The sequence below is a fragment of the Equus quagga genome, chromosome 21, assembly GCF_021613505.1.
Source record: "Equus quagga isolate Etosha38 chromosome 21, UCLA_HA_Equagga_1.0, whole genome shotgun sequence".
Taxonomy (NCBI): domain Eukaryota; kingdom Metazoa; phylum Chordata; class Mammalia; order Perissodactyla; family Equidae; genus Equus; species Equus quagga.
This window is the reverse complement of record NC_060287.1, coordinates 18,789,048-18,813,024: the sequence shown is the minus strand read 5'-3', so window position 1 is coordinate 18,813,024 and position 23,977 is coordinate 18,789,048. Positions and strand designations below refer to the sequence as shown.

Sequence of the window (23,977 nt, the reverse complement as noted above, 5' to 3'; positions counted from 1 at the left end):
ATGTATCTAATCAGACCTAGATCATTGCAATTTTATATTTTCTAACTTGCTAAAATATGTAACATTCTTTAACTATAATGTTCTTTAATGGTTATAATTTAAATATGAAAAAAAAAATAGCAAGGGGAAGCATTGTTTTAACCAGGAAGGCAATGCTTAATATAAAAAGAGAAAGAACAGAATTTACATAACACATATTTTTGATGGGAATGAATCAGTGTTTCTTCTAATTGCAAAATTTTAGTTTGAAATGGCCATCCTAACATATCATTTCTACTGTCTGAGAGAAAACTATTAGAACATTAGGAAAATAGTAATTTCCTGCTAAACTTAAATTCACACTATTATATATGTTTAAGTATACAAAAATTTCTCCATACTGAAAACAAATTACATGAAAATTTCTTGTTAATTCCTAAATATGTGTATAAAGTCCATGGAATGGTGTTCGTAAACTATCAAACCAACATACATCAATGATATGTGTTTCCAGAAAGTAGTTGAAATACTACTGCTTCAATCAATCACACATAACAGTGGATATCAGAACTATTGGAGATTCTCTGTTTCTCTGATATAAAGAAGCCCAAATTTTCATTATTACAGGAAGAAAAATGAATGAAATCAGATAATACTCAATAAGGTATCTCCTTTATGCTTCTTTAAGCAGATTGTGTTCTAAATTCTCTTTTCTTCTCATTCCACAGCCACTGATGGTTTGTCTCATCCACTCTCACTGCTTCAATTGCCATCTGTATTTTGAGACTCATAGTTTTTCTTCAGATCAGAGTGTTCTGTGAATTCCAGAACTGTTTAACAGTCTACCAGATGTACCTACTGAGAAGAGTTGTAAGTACTTCCATCTCAGCATGCTTAAAATTTAGCTCACTGTCTCCACCTGAAGTTTCTCATATGGTACTCAGCAGTTCTGTCTTCATGTGTCTTCACATTGAGCTAGCTGCCCAAGGTAAATTCTACAAGTCTTGGAACTATTCGCCCAATTTTAATTCCTTGAGTCATCCTTGACTTCTCCATCTCCCTTGGTCTGCATATCCAATCACATCCCGCATCCTATCACTTCTCCTTTTATCATTACTAAGTCTAAATCTCCTTCTCCCTCAGTGATTATTTCATTAAGTTTTGAACAGTTCTCAGTGCCTGGAGTTTTGCTTTGACTCCCATCAATCTCCTCACTGAAGCACTAATATCCTTCTCCAACACATATCAGGTCATGCCATTGCCTTGAATAAAATCCCTGAGTGACATCCCCTTTGGATAAATTCCAAACTACTTAGTAGAGATGTCAAGGCTGTCTTGAGTTGGCTCAACCTTCCTTTCTAGCTTGCTTTCTTATTAGTCTTTTATTAACAAATCCTAGTGATATTTACCTATTAGTATAAGTATTCTTATAGTTGTTCTTATTCACAAATTCTAATTAGAAAGAACTTATTCCAGTTTCTAGAAAGTGCTATTCATGCTGTCTTTAACCTCTGGGCCACTGTATATGATGATCTTGCCTCCTGAAAAGTCCCCAAAATTCTTTGCCTGGCTAATCCTTTTTCATATTTAAAAGTCACTTCTCTCTTCAGCAGGCATCCTGGACACCCTCCTTTACCATAGGGGTTCTTCCTTTATAATCCTCTATCACTGAACTTTCCTTTTCATAGACCTCATCATAGCTTGTCTTCACTGATCTATTTATCTTTTCCACTAGATTATTAGTATTTTGAAGGCAGCGAACTTTTTTATCTTGTTAACCATGATTAACCACCATTTAGCATACTAGATGGCATATACCAGGTGTTCAACAACTGTTGAAGGAATTTTTATATTGGAAGTAGATTACGTACAAATTTTATTGAACAAGATTTCACGTATAGTTTTTCATGCTAAAGGGTACTTCATTAGGCAGTGATCAAAGCGTTTGGGAAGTTTCATAGATAAGTTTCAAACTGGCTGAGGTTGAATGGGCATCTGCAATAGCATATCCTCCAACAGAGTGACACTAAAAGTCAGGATATTCAACTTTTATAACATAATGTCATCTGTACTCCCTAAATGCTTGAGTTTCTTTAGCATATGGATGTCCTTTCAACAAACAACATGGAGAACCTCTGCTTCAAATATTCTGTGAGAATTTTAATTCTGAATATCTGCCACATAGCTGCTACCAAAAGCATGGCTAATAAGATGGACATTTCTGGGGCTGGCCCAGTGGCATAGTGGTTAAATTTGTACATTCTGCTTCAGCAGCCCGGAGTTCACAGGTTTTGATCCCAGGCATGGACCTACACACTGCTCTTATCAAGCCATGCTGTGGTGGCATCCCACATACAAAATAGAGGAAGATTGGCACAGATATTAGAACAAGGACAATCTTCCTCAAACACTGAGAGGCAGATTGGCAACAGGTGTTAGCTCAGGGAAAATCTTCTTCACCAAAACAAAACAAAACAAAAAAGGTATACCTTTCCAGGTCTTCATTGTTTTATCTGGAGCTTCTATACTTTACTCTCACACCAAATTAAAGCTTCAGAAAGTTACCTGTACACACTACACTATTCGAAATCCCTACATATACTCTCTTCATAGTTATAAACCTAATTTTATTCCATTAGTTTTAATCAAGGGACTAGCTAAGTTATAATCAGGTGAAGCATATTACTTCTTGTAAATCCATTATGAACATACAAATTCTTTGATAATGAACTATGTGGCAAGTTCCTCCAACATTCAAGGGTTAGAAAAGTTTGTCCTTCCTCCCAATTCACCCAAAACCTTTATATCTCAGAGTAGAAAAAGAATTATGTGCTTTTTTTTTTTTTTGTCTGCCATGTAACTCAGTGTTACATTTCAAGTTTAACTCTAGTCTAGTCACTTCCACTCCATTGGGTTTTCTGGTTCTAGATATAACCTGAACACATAGAATTTTGGTAAAACTGATTCTCAAGATTTAAAAGACTCAGTGAGAAGGAACAAGAAAATTAATCTCATTTATTGAGAACCTGATATATATAGCCAAAATTCATTCACTTAACAAATACTTATTATATGTTTAATATTTTACTTAAAACTCACAACCATTGTTTAAAATGGATATAATAATCCACTGTTTACAAATGAAGAATCTGAATTAGGTACTCAACAGTTAGAAAAGTCGTTCAAAGCTTCAGGGCCAAGGAAAGGAGTAGAAGGACAATGGAATTCAGCTTTGCATTGTTCCATCCTGGGATACAGGTAAAAAGTCTGTAGGCTATAGCATAGAAGCATCTCTCCTCTGTCACCCCTATACTTGACCACCAATCTTTGCTTTGAGGCTTTTGTGCTATGCATCTTTTAAAAAATATAATTCATTTCAAAACCTCCTTGTAATTAAGGTTTACAATAAACCAGACGTACACTTAAAACCTAAGATTAGGCAATCTGAAAATGTTTAGACGTTGTCATTTAATTGCTATAAAAGAACTGCCTTTTCTTCATCATTGAGGAGAAAAAAGCTGAAAATACATTGCATAATTTACTCATGCAATTTGTTAATAAAATCTAAAGCAGTTATTCTAAACTAGGAAATAAAGTATTATTTCTCATTAACTTATTATAACAGAAAAAGAGTTTTAATCAATAACTGACAAGCATTGAAAATGCCTAGGCTAAAACTCTCACAATTAAAAAAGGACTATTAAACATTATGATACATTCTCTGTACATGTTAAAAAATAGATACTCTGCTGTCTCTCCTTTAATCTGCAGAAGTTTCATCTCTTAGAAACACAAAATGGAATCATCCAAGATGGAAAGTATTCAAAATGATTCAATTATTTTGTACCTCTGCAATGCAGGTGCATTGAAAAATATTCTAAATTCAAAATGCTCCCAATGCACAAAGGCAAAGTAGCATAATGTAAGCAAATTATGCTTTCGATTTCAGATGTCATATTATTCCAGAATTTTAGCTCAGTCTGAATCAAAATCTTGAAGACAATTTGAATGAATGTACTTTTCTGTCTATTACTGATATGCATCTTACCATAATATTTAGAACATGTAGCTCTCTTTGAAAGAACAGTGCCAGAATAATAAACAGGATTCATATAGATATTATTTTAAGTTTACATATAGTTGGCCCATGGGTTCATGTCTGAATTATAATATGTAAAATTTGAATGCATCCGGATTGATTCCTTTATTTACTTAGTATCCTTGCACTGTTTGTATGAAATATTTTCTTGAACAGAGCAGGGATCAGCAAACTTTTTCTGTAAATCTCCAGATAATAGCTATTGCAGGCTTTGTAGGCCAAACCATCTGTGTCACTGCTGCTTAACCCTGTCCCCAAAGCAGCCATAGACAATATGTCACAACTGGGCTTGGCTGTATTCTCACAACAATTTACAAATCAGCAGAGGGGCTGAATTTGGCCCGAGGGCCTTAGTTTCCCAATTCCTAGTTTAGAGCTTTAAGGTTCTCAAAGTAGTTGTTTGATGCTAAGGGTCCAAAAATCTAATTTCTATATTCAGTCAGGTAGATTTAGTCTTTTAAAAAATTGCAATATTATTAGAACATATAACTTAGGGAGTTACCAAAATACTAACTGTCGGAAATAGCGGTGACTTCCTCATTATGATACAACCAGCTGACAACAGGCGCAGGTGAACTGCTAACGCGGCAAACCACTTCTGCATTCTCTCCTTGTTTGAACTCTTGAGGAGATACCACTTCTCTGAAGGTGAGTTTTTCTGTACCAAGAAAGTAAAACAGACCGTAAAAGTATTATTACTTCTTTCGTCCAATAACGTATTCCAGAATCTGTGTTGATTGACGCTATAATAAAATAATCAGTGAAATCTAGATCCTTCAACATCTTAAACTAAATCATCTAATTCCTCTACCAGATAACTTCTCACCTTATTGAGAAGAAAATCCAAAGTCCTTATAATGCCATAGTAGGTCCTAGATGAAGTGGAGTCTGCCCCACAACTCTGATCCAATTTCTCCTCTCTCTTCCTAGTCGCTGGGCTCTAGACAGACTGTCTTTGCAAAAATTCCTTGAACACGTTTTGTTCTCACCCTGGGGCATGTGCACTCCCTTACATTCTTTCACATTTCTGCCTGATCTCCATAGATAAAATAGCCATCTCCTTTCCCATTTCAATTCCCCCTATCTCTCTACCCCATTTAATTTCCTTACTATAGAATTACATAACATGTAAAGCTGGCATCTATGTTTTTAAGCTTACTTATTGTTTATCTGTCTTTGCTCACTAAAATATATGCATCAAGTGGCCAGTGACTTTTGTTTCAGTCACTACTGAGTCTCTAGGACTTAGAATATTGTCTGCCATGTAGTAGACACTCAGTAAGTGTGTTGAACAAATGAATAAACATGGATATTTATACTTGAGAAAGTTTTTAAATGTAATTTGTTGTTTTTGCCAAAAAATATTATTTCTTTACTTTCACCAATAAACATCAGGGATCTTCCTTTGCATCATTTAAAGTCATAAAAAATCTTTCCCGAGCTGTCCTGGTGGCGTAGTGGTTAAGTTGGTGTGCTCTGCTTCGGAGGCCAGGGGTTCACCAGTTTGGATCCCAAGCGCGGACCTACTCATTGCTTACCAAGCCATACTGAGGCAGGTGTCCCACATATAAAATAGAGGAAGGTGGGCACAGATGTTAGCTCAGGGCTACCCTTCTTCAGCAAAAAGAGGAGGATTGGTGGCGGATGTTAGCTCAGGGCTAATCTTCCTCAAAAGAAAAAATTTTCCAAATATTATGTCTATGAAATGACTATTTCAATTTAATTTTTTTCTATTTAGGAAATAGGCACAGTAAAGGTCACATAAATAGGGAAAATGTCTTTCCTTGAGGATCTTAGAAACTAATGGGGGGGAGAAGCCAAAGCAGGAAAAATGAGGGCAAAAATGTGCCAACAAATTGCCCTGGTCATCAAAGAGGAAGTCATACTGTGGAAATGCTTTGGCTTTTTTTTTTCATATCTTATTTCTAGAATAATAAAAAACAAAGCTATAAGAAAGAAATGCCTTATGAGCTAGTATTCTTTAAAAAGTTATAATTTTACACTGGTAGAACTGGTAACCACCACATATTAATTGTAAGGCATTGTTCTAAGCAGCTCATGCAATATTAATTAAGATAGTCCTCAAAACAACTGTATGTATGAGGTAGGTATTACTATTATACTCATTTTATAGATGAAGAAACAGAAGACAGAAAGGTCAGGCGAGTGCTTGAGGCCATGAAAGTAAGTGATAGAGCCTGGTTTCACACCCGGAGTCAATAGGCTTCCCAAACACTGTTCCTAAACAGGTTAATAATTCCTAAATGGGAGAAGGGGAAGGGAATGTAGGAAGCAATCAATCTCAAGTCATATGATGAAGCATATGTGTGGAAAAGCTCGTTAATGAAAACGACTGGTGGTGAAGAATCCGGCTGGATGGTATTCTCCACTAGATGAGTTTTCAGCTTTTTCTCTGTCTACTCCTGTTCACTGACCCTTCCCGAATTCTCCTTACAGACTGGTCACTGTTATCAAATAGTAATTTCACTTGTTCTTATCATGACTTTTTATTTTATAGTGAAAAAGTACACCCAATAAATTTCATACCATTAAATAAACTACTGTTTTCTATTTACCCAACAGATTCTTAATGGCCTGTGAAAATTAAAACATTTTTATCTATATCATTTAACCAATGGAACTGGCTCCATCTCCAGGTTTATAACTATTACCTATTATCTATTTGATTTTAATGATACAGTATGGTAATATATAAATATAGTCACGCACTGTATGAAGACTTTTGGTCAACGACAGACCACAAATACAACAGTAGTCCCATAAGATTAGTACCATAATGCCTAGGTGAGTTGTAGGCTATATCATCTAGATTTGTGTAAGTACACTCTACGAAGTGTGTGCAAATACACACAACTACGAAATTGCCTCATGACACATTTCTCAGAACAAATCCCCTTCATCAAGCAACACATCACTGTAAGACAACATCTGTAACTGTCTTGAAACATTGCCTAGCACATAGTTCTTAATCAGCGTTTGATCTTACTGTTAATTACATTTTATTTTGTTTGAATCTTTGTAAGACTTCAGTTTCAATCAACTAAACCTTATAAATACATGACTTACGGTAAATTTCCAAAACAACTGTGGCTTCCTGTGTCTGTCCTTTGGCATCTGTTGCTTGACAACGATATATCCCTGCATCTTCTATATTTGCATTGTAGATGGTTAATCGTGACCTAACACCTTCCTTCTGCACCACTACCCTCTGTGTTGAAATGATCTTCTCTCCTTGAGGATTATACCAATCTATACTCTCAGGTTCACCAATTGCTGCAAAGAAGCATGGAGAAGAAATGTTTGAAGATCTGTTTCAAGTGTTTGTTTCGGCATTGGCATTTACTACTATGTAACAACTTTTAAGAATTTAGAAAAAAATGCAAATAGGAGAAGACTGAAAATCTGAAAATCTTACAAAATTGAAGGTAAATACAGATGTTAACACACATGTTCATCCTTATTTATCCAACGTTGAGGATTCAATCCCATTTGAGTAAGCAATATCCAAAAGTTCCATAGGAAAGATACAGCATGATACACAGCTCTGATAGTTGAAACTTTACCATAGACATCTGCGGATTCTTACTACACTTAAGTTATGAAATTGCATTGGCCACTGAGTCAGACGTAAATTATACTTGATAGATATATCTGAACAGAAACATGATTTTGCCCGCTCAATTCTCTTTGCTATGATTGGGAGATACCAGTTTTTCCCTGATAAAGCAGAGCTCATAAAAATGTAAATCTTATAAAAAATACTTTGGCTTTTGATAATAGTGAATTTCGAATTAATTTCCTAAGTTGTTCAACTTGTATGGATAAGGCCAATGACTATTTTTAAAATGGAGCACTAATCTCTTTTCCCAACTGAAATGAGTAGTTTCATCATTTTAATCTAAAACTGTTAACTATTTAATCATATGATAATTAGAATGCATTGAAATGATACTTATACTGCTAGGCAATTACAACCAAATCATTACAGGGTAAACATTTATTTAAGTTTTCCAATTCAGAATCTAGGTTATTATCCTCTTAGTAAAAGCTGAAGCTTCCCATGTTTGCTTTTAGTCACCAAAAGGATGTATTTCACCTAATTACTTGGGAGATAATTTGTCAAGCAGCCTACACTATTAACTCAAAAGTATCGGGGGAAAATGCAGAAAGTTAACTAACATCTGCAGGACCTCATTGAGGAAAATCATTCCTTCTTATTTTCTTGCTAAGAAATGGCTTTAGAAACAAATTTATTTTCTTTTCTATATCAAATTAGACATGCTTGAGGAAAAAGCATAAAAAGTTTTAGCTAAATCTTCAATGGATCTTAGTTATGTTATCTTCAGTTTTTCTGAAGGGAAGCATAAAACCAGAGTGGTTATAAGATAATTCATTCAAGGGAGGTAGTTGCTTTAATAACAGGACACCCTCTTATTTAACTCTCTGATGATCTGACTATCTTCTAGTTTAAATTTAAGACGTATTTACTGTATTGAGTTTTAGACGTCTATGTTTTAGGGTGTTAGGAAACTTTAGAGTCATATCAGCATGGTCAACATTGGAGTAGAAAAAATACTTGCAAGCATTCTGATTTGCATGGGTTCCCTGCATCTTTATTTTACTACTATATTTAACATAAATAAGGCCACTTCCACGACAACATTACAGCTCTAGGTTATATATCTTCATATAAGAGGAAAAAAATGTTTTTTTCTCAGCACCACTGGATGATGTTAATTCATTCTTTAAATTATGTCTTAATTTGACCTTATATAACACACACAGAGGCAATTACATTATATAATTTATATCATTGTAACATGCAAATCCAACAAAATAATACAATTTCATTTTATTTTCAAAATTTATTTTTAAACAATTTCATTATTCTGTGATCATGCAATACAATTGAGCTGTGTGTGTGCATGTGTGCATTTGTGTATATATAATACGGATGAGATTTAGAAACAATGACCTACATTCTTATGCCAAAGCTCTGTTGACGTAATAAATGATGTTGAACCAATCTGTCCTTTGCTCTCTGCTTTTCTATTTGTCAATATACAAAAATATATATCAACAGACCTCAATTGCAACCTTTAAGAAGGCAAATGCAAGAAGAATCATGGCCTCCATTAGTTTTTCATAAGGTGTGATATTATATGTGATATAACATATCCTATACTATAATATATAGTATACATGACTTATAAATATGTTATTATAGCTATGTTTCTATTTTTATTAGTTTTAATAATAGTTTAAATAAGCCTTGCCATTCTCAAGACAACTTCTATAATGCATTTTATGTCAGAAATGCCTATTTTAATCCAGTTTTGAATTGCTTAAGTATAACTGGGAATAGAAACAATTTTAAAATACTCTAAAAAGCAGTTTTGGCACTAAATAAATATTTTTTAAAACTTTAGGTCTGAAGATTTGTATGCATAAAAATAAATATGATGAATCTAAATAGAAGTAGAATGTGTTCATTTGTGAGTTCTATACGATGTTCAATTAGAATTTGATGCTTCACTATTTAAATGTCTTCTGAAAAAAGTTTGCATGTGCATAATTAAACTGAATGAGGTCCATATAATTTCCCATAAGCATTATGATATACCGTGCTTTTGATTAATAGTCACAAAAATTTTGCAAAAGTTTTCCTGAATTAAATAGCTGTTTACTTTTCTTAAAAAATTCATTTTTTATAAGGGTAGATTTGATTTCTTTTGTCCTAAAATTTTCATTCAGTGTCACTATAGTGCAGTGTGCCATATCTAATTTATTCATTGCATATTTACAGAGATGGCTCAGTTATAACATTTACATTCATCCTAATAGTACTATTTAGACAGGAATAATATTTGAATTGATTTAAGTGATTGTGCATACATTAATTTGATAATAAGTTATTTTCAAAATAAATGAGCTAGTTTGACAGTCAAAATTAATAACTTGAAATTAACAGAAATAAAATTCATAGTGTTTAATATGCAAAATATGGTTATAAACACTTATCATTATAAACTCAAGATAATATGTTATTTTTAAAGAATTACATTTTCATTACTTAAATGTTGCCAATACATTGTATTAAATAATTACAGCATGAAACAAGTTATCTGAAAATAATGGTAGAAATACATACCTGTACATGTGAAGAATTTAGATTCACCCACACTAAGCTCTACTTTGCTAAGTGAAATTGTCACTTGAAGAAGAGCTGAAAAAAATATTTGAGTAACAATTAATTATGGTTTTAAATATGAATTCTAAGATTTTATTACATGATCTATAAATCACATGGTACAAATAACAATTATCTTCCCCCCAGCCTTTTATTACCTGTAAAGAGAAATTTAAGTTTTGTAAAACACTAGCAACATTCTGTTACATTATTATGTCCTTCACAACCAGACCAAATGCAAGACTTATTTAAGCTAATATGCTGAAATTTGTTTGTCAAGTAAATGAGCAAATGCATACTCAGACAGCTATTCCATATTTATGTGCCAGGTCTTAGATGTGCTAGCAGGTTGGGCAATAGCTAAAAAAAAAAAAATTTGCCCAACACTTGAAACTTTCTTAAAAGAGTAAATCTTACACTATAATTACAATAATAAAAATATAAATTAAGTACATTTCGACTGTCTACTAAAATATTCCACAAAAGAAGGCACACACAGGAAAGAGAGGGAGCATTGAATACGGAAAAGTGAATGAACACTCCTCATCACAAGATAAGTGAAGGAACCAGGACAATGACAATAATATAGAGGAAGTATTCAATAAGTTTGTTGTCAAATTTGAGCTAAAATAGGTGAATATTCTAGAATATTAAAAGACAATTAAAATTATGCTTTAATACAAACTGAAAGACTTGCATTTCCAATAATATGGTGGATAAGATAGTGTGGACACCGGCAAAACCCTATCCCACCATCCCTAGCTTCCAGAAATGCATGCTGAGCTTTCAAATAAAGTAATGGAGTCTCAAGGGAAACAATGGCAAAAATAAAAACTAGAGTACAAGCAGACACTGGGAATTTGTGGATCTTAGTAATCAGAAGATGCATAGATGGAGCAGAGATAGGATACAAGCCTGTCTAGAAAAGGGGTGCCATAGAACACCAGATAACTCTGGACCAGAGTAAGATCACCCTTGGTATAAGAAGGGCATGGAATAAATCAAACCACTGCCAAAAGGGTGATAACAAGCAGACTTGTCTCTCCTGGCTTGTGCAGTGGGAAAATTTTTTGTTGTTAGTGCCATCCAGTCTATTCTGACTCCTAGTGACCCAGTGTATAGCAGGGTCAGAACCCTGGCATGTCTTTTTGCACCATCTTGTCACCTTCTGGGGCTATATCAAACAGTGCTCAGCTGCTATTCGCAGGGTTTTCATGGGCGATTTTTTTTTGGAAGTGAGTGGTCAGGTCTTTCTTCCTGGTCTGTCTTAGTCTGGAAGCGCCGCTGAAACCCATCCACCATGGGTGACCCTGCTGATATTTGAAATGCTGGTGGCATAGCTTTCAGCATCACGGCAACCTGCAGCCATCACAGCGTGACAACCAACAGAGGTGTGGTTCCCTCACCAGGAAATGAACCAGGATCCAAACTGAGGTGAGATTGTGGAAACTTGACCACTGGGGCTGCTAGGGGGAAAATGTTTCTCCTTAAATAGGTTAACCATAGTTCTGCCATTTCCCAGTTTTAGGATTTTAACTAGAACCATGTGTTTTTTGGGAAACCCCAAGCTGAGAAATTAAACTAAAAAGCAGTGTCACATGTAGGGCTCACAGCTAAGTGGCAGAAGCAAACATAAATCCCCTTTAGAGTAACTAGATCATCAGCCCAGTCTGCCTAAGATTTTTATAAATAAAGCTCTCTTTAACCCAAACTCACATTCTGACATTATAAAATACACGATGAAACAAGGCACTTGGGCAAGAGCCAGGTGAAACAATCAATAGGAGAAATGGACCCATGAAATTTCAAAAAATGGAATTAGACTAAGAGTGTAACATAACTATGCTGAAAATGTCTAAAGAAATAAAATGTGGAATCAAAAACATGAGACAGGAAGAAAATATTTATCAAGAAAGACTTGTCAATATGTTGTTAAGCTATTTAAAACATGTTTTGTTGTTCTCCCCATCATCATCTGATAAATTCCTTCTTCTTCTGGAAACCACTTTGGGAAACTTAGGCTGGGTTACATGACTTTATTCTTTCTTCTCAATCTTGGATTCTATTTTTATTCATAATTCCTTCATACTCAGAGAGTGCTTGGCACATTACAGGGCCCAAGAAGTGTTCAAGGAAGTCTAACATTTCAGAGAGGAGCAGGTTAAGGAAAGCACAGAAGTTAGGAAAGAATAGGAAGAAAACTAGTAGATCCAAGGTATAAGAGAGTATCTAAAACCTATAAACAACGCCAATTCCAGTGGGAATTCACAGAACAGGACTTTTCCTTTTGAGAAGTAACAAATCCCCTCCAAACAAACACCAAAACAAAGTGTAATGGGATTAACAGAGGCAAATTGCCGAAGTTAAGGAATTTGAGATTGCCCTTATTAGAAGCTTCAATATGAAGCGATGGATAGGGTTTTGGGGATCCACAATTCTGGGCATTTGGTGGGGGCTTTTATAAATTGGGGAAGGTTTGGACATATGTACAGACAGAAGAAAAGGAGGCAGAAAAGAGGTTATATGGTTGAAGAAAAAAGGGAATTGTGATTCTGTTCCTCTTTTCTTCTCTCCCTTTCTCCTTTAAGACATCATTTTATTTCATGGTGTCAATTTCCTTTTTTCTCTGGACCTTCAGTCTGCACTTTCTCAAAATCTAATCTTGCAGTTTCCAACCCTCAGCTGGTATTGAGTCAGACAGCATAATTTAATTTCAGACTTCCTATGCGCAAACTGAAATCATTCCCCTTCCACCAAAAGTTGCTCACTGTTTATATTCCAATTTCGGTTACCATCAATCAATTTTCCCGCGTTGGAGATATAAACTCTGAAATATCACTTGTATGTATTCTTCTTGTTTATTCCTAGCATTTTTTCTCTAATGCATGCACTCATTAATTGTAATCTGAGATATATATTTTAATCTGAGAGTGATATATCAGATTCCATATTTCTTTTGCTGACTTCTATCTCTTCACTCTCTTCCCACTGAAGTATTTCTCAGGCTGCTGCATGCATGTTTCTAAAGCTGTTTAATTTCGCCTGCCTACTCAAAAGTCTTCAAAGCTCATTTGCTTTGTCTAATTAATGAAATAGTATACAAATTTTAATTGAAAGAAAACTTACCTTTCCAAGTTTATTTCCAATTACTCCTTCCCAATGCTTCTGTAGCTATAGACAACTACAATTAATTATCCTTGCCCCTTCTCCACTGACCGACCCTTTCCCACTGCTGGGCATTTGTTTAAACTATTTCTTCTGCCTTCATCTCCCTTTCTCACATCTCCACATGGCTGTCCATATTCTATCTTCAAAACAAAACTAAAATATCAATAACCTTACAAAACATTCTTTGATAGTCTCATTTATGATGTCAACAAATAAATGCCTTGATCAGTAGGCACTTTCACTAAACAAATGAAACTTACATTGTTGACAATTATATTGGCTTCCCTACCTTATTTAAATGTAAATTCCTAGAAGTGAAGGCCCATCAACCTCACTTCTGTTTCTCCTGTATTAATACATGGCCAAATAACGGACAAACACTTACCAAGAGCTTATTGCACACTAGGTACAGAACATTGACAGTATTAACAATATAAAATTTTGGAATGACTTCATTGCCTTAAATTGAATTTAACGATAACAGTTTGAGAAATATCTGCCAATTATTACTTAAATAATTCCCACCTTTCACCTTTGGAGTAAATTTGCTTTTATAAAGAAGGGTTTATAGGAAAGACAAAACTTGAAAGATGTAGGCACTTTAAAAGTCAAATACAGTTCTGAACAATTTTACAATGATTTGATGATGATTATTCATTGTAATAAAATGAAATTGAGCTTGAAATTCATTAGTTAATTTATATTAAAATACTTGGTTAATTTTTCATTCAGTACAAACTATCAATTCACCCATTAATCAAGACCATATTTTTCATGGACATTTTGGCGATGGCGCACATTGCTAAATTTCAGGAATTAAAAGAATATAAAGAAAACACATAATTCTTTAATACATTTTCCAAAGGCTAGATTTGCTCTAATTGACCTCTACGAAGTATGTGCATATTAGGAAAAACCTGGAGAACTAAAATTTAAGGTCATGCCTTAATCATTGCTCTAACGATTTAACATCCAGAGTTTCTTGTGATCCTTCTTGACCCTCGGCCACCTTCATCGGACTCATTTTGGACCCAAATGTCAGAAGAAAATTAAATAATTTTCTAATCCCAAAAGTTATGTTCAGAGAAAATTGGATGGGAATGATATATTTGATATCTATCCAGTTAATCTCTACTTTATTTTTAGCATTTCAATTTAGGCACAAAGATATAAAAGTGGTTAGTGATGCGGAATCTTTATTTCATTTAGAAAAAATAATATTAAGTATTTCTAATTAAAGTTTCTATTTAAAACTGCGATTTGAAAACATAATGGCATTCACTGATGCCGAAAAATCTAATTTTGATGTTTTACTCTTCTTCTATTTGGAATAGCTATAATGACTTTGAAGAAAACTGTGAAAGGTATAATGTTGTATAGATTCATTTCACATAAGGAGCATTATTGATTAAATTATGGCATTCTTTATAGATCAATCAATAAATCATATTTTTGTATTAGAGTTGGGATGGAATAGTCAAAAACGCCAGTGTCTTCACAAGACATTTGTATTTAAGATAAGAAAAAGTTGTAAACCCAGAGACTGAAAATTGGAGCCATGACAAATCTACGTCCTCTGTGAACTCTTCTCAAAGAATTGCATAGAACATCCATCTTAAAAGTAGAGCTGGGTAAATTAAAAATCATTTACCAAAGTCGGAAAGTACTCACTGACTTTTATGCATTTTGCAAATCACTCTTTTAGACGCTACAGTATACAAACACAATAAGCCATAGTTCCTAACATCAAGTGATTTACAAATTATTGGAAAGACAACACTACAAAAGACGAATGATAAAACAAGATGATGTGTATCAATCATGGCCATTATGAATTTTATGATCAAAAAGGCTGTTGTAGAGGGCAATAAAACTTGAAAAAACAAAAAGATGAAACAGATATTGTAACAAAAAGAGAGAAAGAGGGAGGACATTCCCGGTCAGGTAGGGCAGAAATGTTCAAGGAACGTTCAGGGAATAATTAGTAGATCAATATGGATAAGGTTGCTCTAATGTAGGAAATTGGAAATGTATTATCATCAGATAAGTAGTCGTGAAAAGACATTGGACAATCTCAAAAGACATTGTAAAATGTCTGGACTTAAATTTTTGTCCATTAATCATTTATAAATAAAAACTAACAGGACAAAATTGGCATTTAGTAAAGATTAGTCAAAAGACAGGATGACTGACAAGTTGAATTAAGGGGACAAGCACTTTAGGGTATGTTATGATGAATTTCTGGATTGGCTGGTGGCAAAGAATACAGAAAGGTAAGAATGGATGTAAAAAAAAAATTCAAATTAGGAGTTAGCTCTATGATTAATTAGAATGTTAGTGAAAAAGGAAGAAAGTCAAAGATGTTAAGATTTTCTACTTTGGTGAAACAAGGGTCACCAACGTGAAAAAGAATTTCAGGAGAGCTAATGGAGAGGAAAATATGAAGCTGTAACTTATTTCCTAAATAAGAATTATTTCTCAAATAGAACATAACGCAATGTTTTAACAAAGATAACTGCTATAATAACAAAGCTTAAATTAATATTTATAATTTAAGTAAGCATGCAGATCAAATAGTAGATATTCAAAAGGGACTTTCTTAATTTACAGGAACATAAATATAATGAAGCCATTGGCATTTCTAAGATCCATCAGGGGACCAAGAGTCCACTGCAATTTGATACAACATTTAACTGCGACATTTAAAATGGCCAGTTTATCACCTGCAGAGATTTCAAAACTGACAACTTAATCAGTCTACTACGTGTCTGACACAAAGCAGAGCTGGATTCACTTAAAATTCCAACAGACACGCAGAGACAACTTAAGGCACTGATTTATCTTGGTACAATGACTTGTAACATTTTTCAAGCAAGAACTTTTTTTCCTTGGCCTCCACATCAAGAGAGCTAGAGGACTAAGGCACTTACTTTGTAATTATAAAAATTCTCAAGGGGTTTTACTCGTAGACAGTCTTTATAAACTATTGATTATACTAAATGAACATGATTTTCTCATTGAAACATTTTAAAATTGCATTTGCTTTGAAATAATTATGCACCTAATTTCTTTAGTTATTCACTTTATTATTGAATTTTCATGTCAATATACTATAACATATATATTGGGTTATTAGATTTTGAAAATTGATGCAATGTTTAAGAAAATTCAAAACTTTTGGAGCATTTAAGAGAGAAATACTTTATCAGCAAACATTTTAGAAAATTCGATGGTTGCTTATATTTCTCCTCAATCTTCTTCAATCTTCTCATCCTAAATTAGGAAAATAAATGTCTCAGTTTCTAGATCACCTGGGTCCTTTTAAGAGCAACTGGTCTATCTCCTTAATGCTTCTCTTTCTGTTGGCCCTTTCCTGTCAAGCTATAGACACTGTCTAATCACTTCCATCTTAAAAACTAAATAATAATAAATGAAGCAAAAAAGAAAACAAAATAACCAAATACTATAAAAAGAAAAATTATCGTTTCCTGCTTCTCTCTCATATTACTGTGGTATATCCTACTTGTCTTCATTTCATTATTTTCCAAAAGTAAGAAATAAAAAGAACTCTCCAGGTTGCCAGTCATTCTTTATTCTACTACAATTTTACTTCTGTCCTCTCCATTCAACTAATAAGTTTGCTGTTCCTAAGGTCTACCACAATTTTCTAATTTCAAATCCAATAACGCTTTTCAGCTTTCTTTTTTATTTGATTTAATGAAAGATGAGATACTGCTGACCACTTTGTTCTTTAACTGTGCCATTCCATGACCTCTACATATTTATTCTCTGCTCACTTTTCTGATTACTCCTATTTTAGTCTTTTTGGTTTCATCTCTTCTTCCATATATGCCTTAAATATTTGTGTTTCTTAGTAATCTTTTCTTTGTTTCCTTTTCTTAGAGTTCTATATACCCTCTTCTACTGTAAACACATATATGATATTTACCATGTGCTACTATGATATGTACTATTTACTGTTTTAAGCAGTGGGCTTAAAATAATTCCTTTCATGATTGAAGAGTTCTGTTCAATAGGTAATTATCATTCCTACTTTAGAGATGAGAAAGTTGAAGCAAGGGATGGTGTCATGACTTGCCAAAGGCTGCTCATCCAATAAGTGGTGAAGCCAGATTTGAATCCAGCCATTTGTGCTGAGTGCATGTGATCTTAATCGCTTCATTAATGCCCTTCAAGCATATATAGATATGTATATAAAATATCCTGTGTAATCTGGCCTATTGTAAGCACTCAAAATTCAGCTTCCATTTGTCTACCATCCCCATTTCTATATATTAGTTATAGATAGAATGTGTGCATGTGTGTGTGTGTGTGTAGCTCCCTATCATAATTTTTGAGGTCTGGAAACGTTATTTTCTAATATCTATTATCTCTTTACTTGAAAAAAACCCCTCATATTTCTCAAAGTCAGCATATTAGAACTCAAGAGCATTCTCTTCCTGTCTTATGCCATTCTTTATTCTTTAAGTTGTGCTATTATTATCTATTGAACCTATTTTGCCTTAAAAATAGAAATATGCAAGAGTCTCTCACCCTCTCCTCTCTCAAATATAAAACTCATAAAATCCAAATCACTCTTTCTTTAAATGTCTCTCGGAGCTATTTCTGTTTTGCATGCTCGCTGGCTTAATTTTATTTCTCACAATTGATAGCCTGGTATAGTGAATGTTCTGCAAAATTGAACAAGGTCAGATATTGGGTTTATCAAAAACAGTTGAGGAAGTGTGTGTGTGTGTGTGTGTGTGTGTGTGTGTGTGTGTGTGTACGGTATGTCTGTATTTTGTTTTTATTTGGTTTTGGGCCCATCCTTAGAAAATGTGATCCAATATATTTGATGTAATTCCTAGGATTCTCTATTTTAAGCAGCTTCCAGGTGCTAATCATTGCTACTTAGAAAGTAGTCCCCAGTCCAATACCATTGAGCTTAATTAGGAGCTTCTTTGCAGTATAGAATCTCAAGTCTCATTTCATACTGACTGAATCAAAATCTATAATTTAACAAGATCCCCAGCCGATCCTTGTGCATATTATAATGTGATCAGCACCGGGCTGGACTATGACAATCCAACATATTTGCCATTCTGTATTGCAAATATACTTCTCACTGTGTATAGATAAAACCAAAACTCCTTCACACTTGACGTGTAAGATCTTTCACAATCTGGTCATGACCTGACTTTACTCAACTTTATTTCCTGCCACTATCCAGTTATGGGAAAAAAACAAATCAAAACAAAACACACACAACAGTTAGACTATCAGGAAATTTTGCAGATAGACTTCACCCTACTTCTCTATTTATTTTTGCATTGTTTTCTTTATTTAATAGAGACCTTCTCCTTTTTCTCATGTAGGGACAAGCCTATCACTTTCTGTTAAGGACTTGCTTGAGTCCTCCAGGCAGTAAACCACACCCTTCAATATCTTCTAAAATCCTGCAGGCAGTACTCTTAGAGCACTTGACACATTGCACTGAAATATGTTCAGAAGAATTTTATAACTTTTAATAAGCAAACAAAAATATTTGCATGTTAACGTAAAGGCATGATATTCCCTTATTCAAGTTCAAATACCTTATTCAAGCACTGCCATTTTATTTAAAATGAGTCTAAAACTGAGGAAGGTTGTTTGTTTTGAGTTTCTGTACTCTTTCCCACTAGCAATGAATATACATACTCAATTTTATTCACACATCTGTTTCTCCACTGGGCTAGATAGTCTTAGAAAAATTAAGCAAACCTTATTCATCTTAGTCTGTCCACTCAGCATAGGGTTTGTAAAAGAGCCCATGATAAAATATTAGTGTATAAATGAGGGATATATAGTACAATGAAACAAAACAAAGAAAAATTTCTTATTCATATCTCTTCATGAATGTTTCTGTTTGCTGAATCTAATAAAAGACAGTTTTAAATCTATTTTTATTCTCTGTAGACTATCCTATTTTTGAGAACATATATCTTGCTAAACCTATAAAAATTTGCATAAATTAAATTAGTGACACATTAAGTGACTTTTGAGCAAAAAGTTTGCTATCACGTGATTGTTCAGAAATTGTGTGTTTTGTTTCAATTCAAACACACATTTCACATATAAAATGTACAAAAATGCCATCCAAATGACTGGTACTAAAAAACTGATGTTCAAAATAGGCCATGTGAATGAAAAGAAAGGGCAAATAAGGTTTAAAAAGAAAGAAAAAAAGAACTGAAAGTGAAGTTGAGAAGGCCTGCAAGGAAATGTCACAAAATGATGAGCTTGGGAAGACCATAATGGCTAGAGAATATATTTTATGATCATTACACTCTCCTCTGTCGTTGAACCATAGTACTAAGCAAAAATCAATCATATATAGATTGAGAATCTCCCATATATCAAACATTTAAAATCCTGGATTTCCAATAAATTAAAGTGAATGCATCATACTAAAGAGAAAATGTTTGTGATGTGAAGTGTATGCTTATTGGAATATATTTTTGTTTTGAAAACAGACAAAATGATTTTGTTTTTCCTAAAATACATTGTTTGAAATTAAATGACAATGCAATAAGTTTAAGGAGATATAGAAGTTGCAACTCCAAACATAATTTAAGTAAATTTTATTGAATAGAAATACTCAGTAAAATAATTTATTAATCAAAGAAAAATAATTACATATGATACTTTAATGCTAATAAAACAGAGAGCAATAAGACAATCTTTACCATATTTTAGTTTTAAAGTCAATCCTTTTTCATATATGACAATGTAAATAAAAGTAGAAAATATCCCTTTATGCCAGTTAGTCTGGGAATGTCATCTGAGTGATGAGCGAAGCAGTCTGTGTTTATGTGGCAGTTAGGCCTCGAGTCCATTACAAGACCAGGAACAGCTCACTCATCACTTATTTTGAGTGTGACATTTAATTAAGACTAAACTATTGTGAAGAGGCGGCTAAGTCCAAGTTCTACATCCAATCCAAGTTTATTTCAACAGGCACCACTTAGACATGTAAATTATTAGCCGCCTTGATGAAACCAGCACAGAACAGCATGCAGTATTTTGAATCACTGCTAATGCTATGCAGTAACAAATTAAATTAAGGGAGAGTGTTTGCATCGGGCCTAATTCCAAAGTCTCTGGATGGCTATGTAAGTGCTTTGTCTTCGCCACGTGGGGGAGTTTCTCTCCAGATTAAGGTCAGCCTAAAACTTATTTATAAGCCTGACAGTTCAGAAATCAAATATCTGTCACCCAACAGTTCAGATAGAATGTTCCACCTTCCTTCCTTTCCTGAGTGGTATTACACTATCAGATATTCAACATTCACTCTGCTTATGAGCATACCTTCATGTACATTGTTAGAAAACATGAAAACTGTCAGCATATTGAACATGCTATTATGAAATAGTGTGGAAAGAAAAGGAACATGCCTTCCTCAGCTTTAGGAACAAAAAGGTTTTAAATCAGAAGCACTGTAATGAGGGACCGATGAAAGATGCCACACTTAATGTAAGGGTATACAAGTTTCTTCTGCTCAGTGCAAATCACAAAAGTACTATCACATAAGCACTTTATGTTGCAGAGTCCAGAATATTTCTATGGGACTACATTCCTGCAAAATAAACAATTTTGGAAGAATATAACAAGACGTGTCATAATGTTTTAAAGTTTTTGGTAGTACATGGTAATAACGATTACTAGAACAAAATAGACATTTGAAATTCAGATATATGCAATTATTTACTAATTAGTTGATAGGTTCACTCAATAACCATAAATGGAATCACTGAGTAGATTTACTTGAGAACATACACAAAGTTTGCTGTTACATAACCACAGTAAAATATTTTACCAGGCTGCAAAATTCCCACTTTCATGAAATAAATGATCTATTTGTTTTAAGAAGTTAACAAAAGTTCTGTTTCATAGGCCTCCAAATCAATTGTAGGATAATTTTATACTCTAGTGAGAGGAATTTATGTTTAATAATAAGATTAAGTAATACAAAAAGAAAGCCTATTTTACAAAGAATTTATTTCAATGTACTCATAGAGGTATAGAGGGAAAGCCAGAGAAGTTTACAAACAACAAATTAGTTAGGGTGGCTAACTATAGAGAAACCTTTTTTTTCAGTGAAAGCATTTCAGGCATCTCAGAATCTTAGATTATTATAGCCTGAAGGCGCCTACAGCATCTCTAGTCTAGAGATCTCCCGTTACAGGGGAGGAAAGGGGTCCAGAAGGCTTATCTGTTTCTGAATGCCCCAGGATAATGGCTAATGCAGAGATGGATCTTGTTTAGACCACTAATCCTCAGCCTGACTTTGGATCTCCAAAATACTTGGTGGCATTTTGTTGAAGAATTTGAGTGGAGAAGCAGATTGGGTACCTTCTCAGAATGGAGGAAAAGTTGACTTGGGGGAAATCCCTTCCACAGAGGAAGAGAGCAGGTAGCCTACTCATTCTCCCAGTGAGCTGAGTGAATCACAAGAGAGATGAGAATTATGGAGTCGCCAGGACTCATCCTTGTACAGCACGGCTTGTAGTTGGGGCTAAAACAACAGAGTAAGAGGTTTTCCACAGGTTGAGAGGAAGACTAAAATCGGAGAAACTGGACCTCACAATTTTGTGTGGCTCTGTGTGTGTGCAAACAGGGTGAAGCAACTCCATAGATGGCGATTGTGCATCAACCTGAGGCCTCAAAGGAAAAAAACAGTGTGGCACAGTTAGCACAAAAGAGAACCAGAGTTGGTATTATTGTGTTGTCCTTAACTCCTGTGAGGTGTGGGAAGGTGTAATGTCTCCAAATCCACACATGTCCCATGTAGCAGAAAGTAGCTTTGGCCATTAGGCTTGCTGTGGGGGTTTCCCCTGGTGGAAAGTAAGTGACTGGCCTTGAGTCCCATACCAGCCAGGAGTACAAAACCTACATTAACTCTAGAGGTGCTCACAAAGACAAATTTGGTATCGTTTTTGTTTGTTTTACAGCAGAGAACTGCTCCAGCTTTGTACACAACTGAATTAATATTGCCAATCTAAACTCTATCTATAGTTTTTCTTTCCAAGTAAACTGACAAATTCTTTCCTCAATCCAAATTTAATTGGAATGTATTTAGCAAAATTTGTTCACCTCTGTCTTAAACTGTTTGGGCTGCTATAACAAAATACTATAAACTGGGCTGGCTGTAAAAAAGAAGTGTTTATTTCTCCCAGTTCTGGAGGCTGAAGTCCAAGATCATGGTGCCAGCATGGTTGTGTTCTGGGAAAGGCCCTCTCTCAGGTTGCAGACTGCCAACTTCTTGTTGTATCTTCATATGGTGGAAAGAGAGTGGGAGAGCTGCTTGGGGTCCCTTTTATAACAGAACTAATCCCATTTATGAGGGCTCCACCCTCATAACTTAATCACCTACCAAAGGTCCCACCTTCTAACGCCATCACATTGGGTGTTAGGATTCCAACATGTGAATTTTCGGGGGACATAAAACATTCATATCATGGCAACCTCTATTCAATAATGTTAATTGACATACTAAAGATTTCCAGCATTATCAAGATTGTACAAGAGGCTGTAGAATTTGTTGACATATGCACAAATAGTACAAAAATTTCTGGTGCTCACTTCTATGATACTCTTATTGCCCTGGTGAGGGGTAAAGAAATGCAGTACAAAGTTTGAAGTTTTATCTTTATGAACAAAAAAGGCTATTGCCTCAGTTTTTGCAGAAAATTGTGGACTACACAAAGCTTAGGAATATGTAATAAATACAGTTGAAGTAACCAAATTTCTAAATCAATGCTAAGAAAAATTATAAAAGTATCAAAAGTGATTTATTTCTGCCAAACTCATATGGTGATAAACACAATATTAAAGTATGTCGTGTGTTTCAAATTCTGTCACACGTAAGTATGACTCCTCCCCCAACTAGCCTTCCTGGAGAGTTATAATTTACATAATATCATAATTACATACATAATTACATATCATTTACATACATATCAGTTACATCATTTACAGAACTCTCTGCAGACTTGATGTCATGCAGCCCTTTCTCTTCAACATGACAAGCCTCCTATTTCTTACCTTCTCTTTGATCTTCCAGAATTAGGTTGTCTTCCTTTCTCTCTCTTTCTGTTTCACAACTCCTTGAGCATACCACTCTGTCTAATTTACCACATACAGAGGGTAGATATTTGTTTATATGGTATATCTCTAAATAAAATGCTATTGTATTGAGAAAGGATAATGTTGTATTCAATTTGTTAACCTCCCCTGGAGCACTGCAGGCATCTATTACACTTTTAAAATGATTAATTAATACATGAGTTGACTTTTTTAAAATCAATATATTTAAATATAAATTTCCCAAATAAAATGGTGCAAATACATTCCCCTTCGAATCCCCAGGAAGGAGAGGGCACTTATTTTACTTATATTTTTAAAAGATTTTCTAGAATCAGACCACTATATTTAAATATCAGATAAATAATGAAAGAAATAAATAAATCTGAATATATACT

General features: G+C 34.2%; 1 protein-coding gene across 1 annotated transcript in view; it reads right to left on the bottom strand.

The window, feature by feature from the left end:
* NCAM2 (neural cell adhesion molecule 2) overlaps positions 1–23,977 on the bottom strand; it is a 480,413-nt gene that overhangs the window by 202,507 nt on the left and 253,929 nt on the right. The window contains exons 4-6 of the mRNA XM_046648333.1: positions 10,251–10,325; positions 7,166–7,372; positions 4,593–4,736 (exon numbers count right to left, since the gene is read on the bottom strand). Coding sequence (XP_046504289.1) covers positions 4,593–4,736; positions 7,166–7,372; positions 10,251–10,325 — 426 coding nt within the window. The remainder of the gene's footprint in view (positions 1–4,592; positions 4,737–7,165; positions 7,373–10,250; positions 10,326–23,977) is intronic.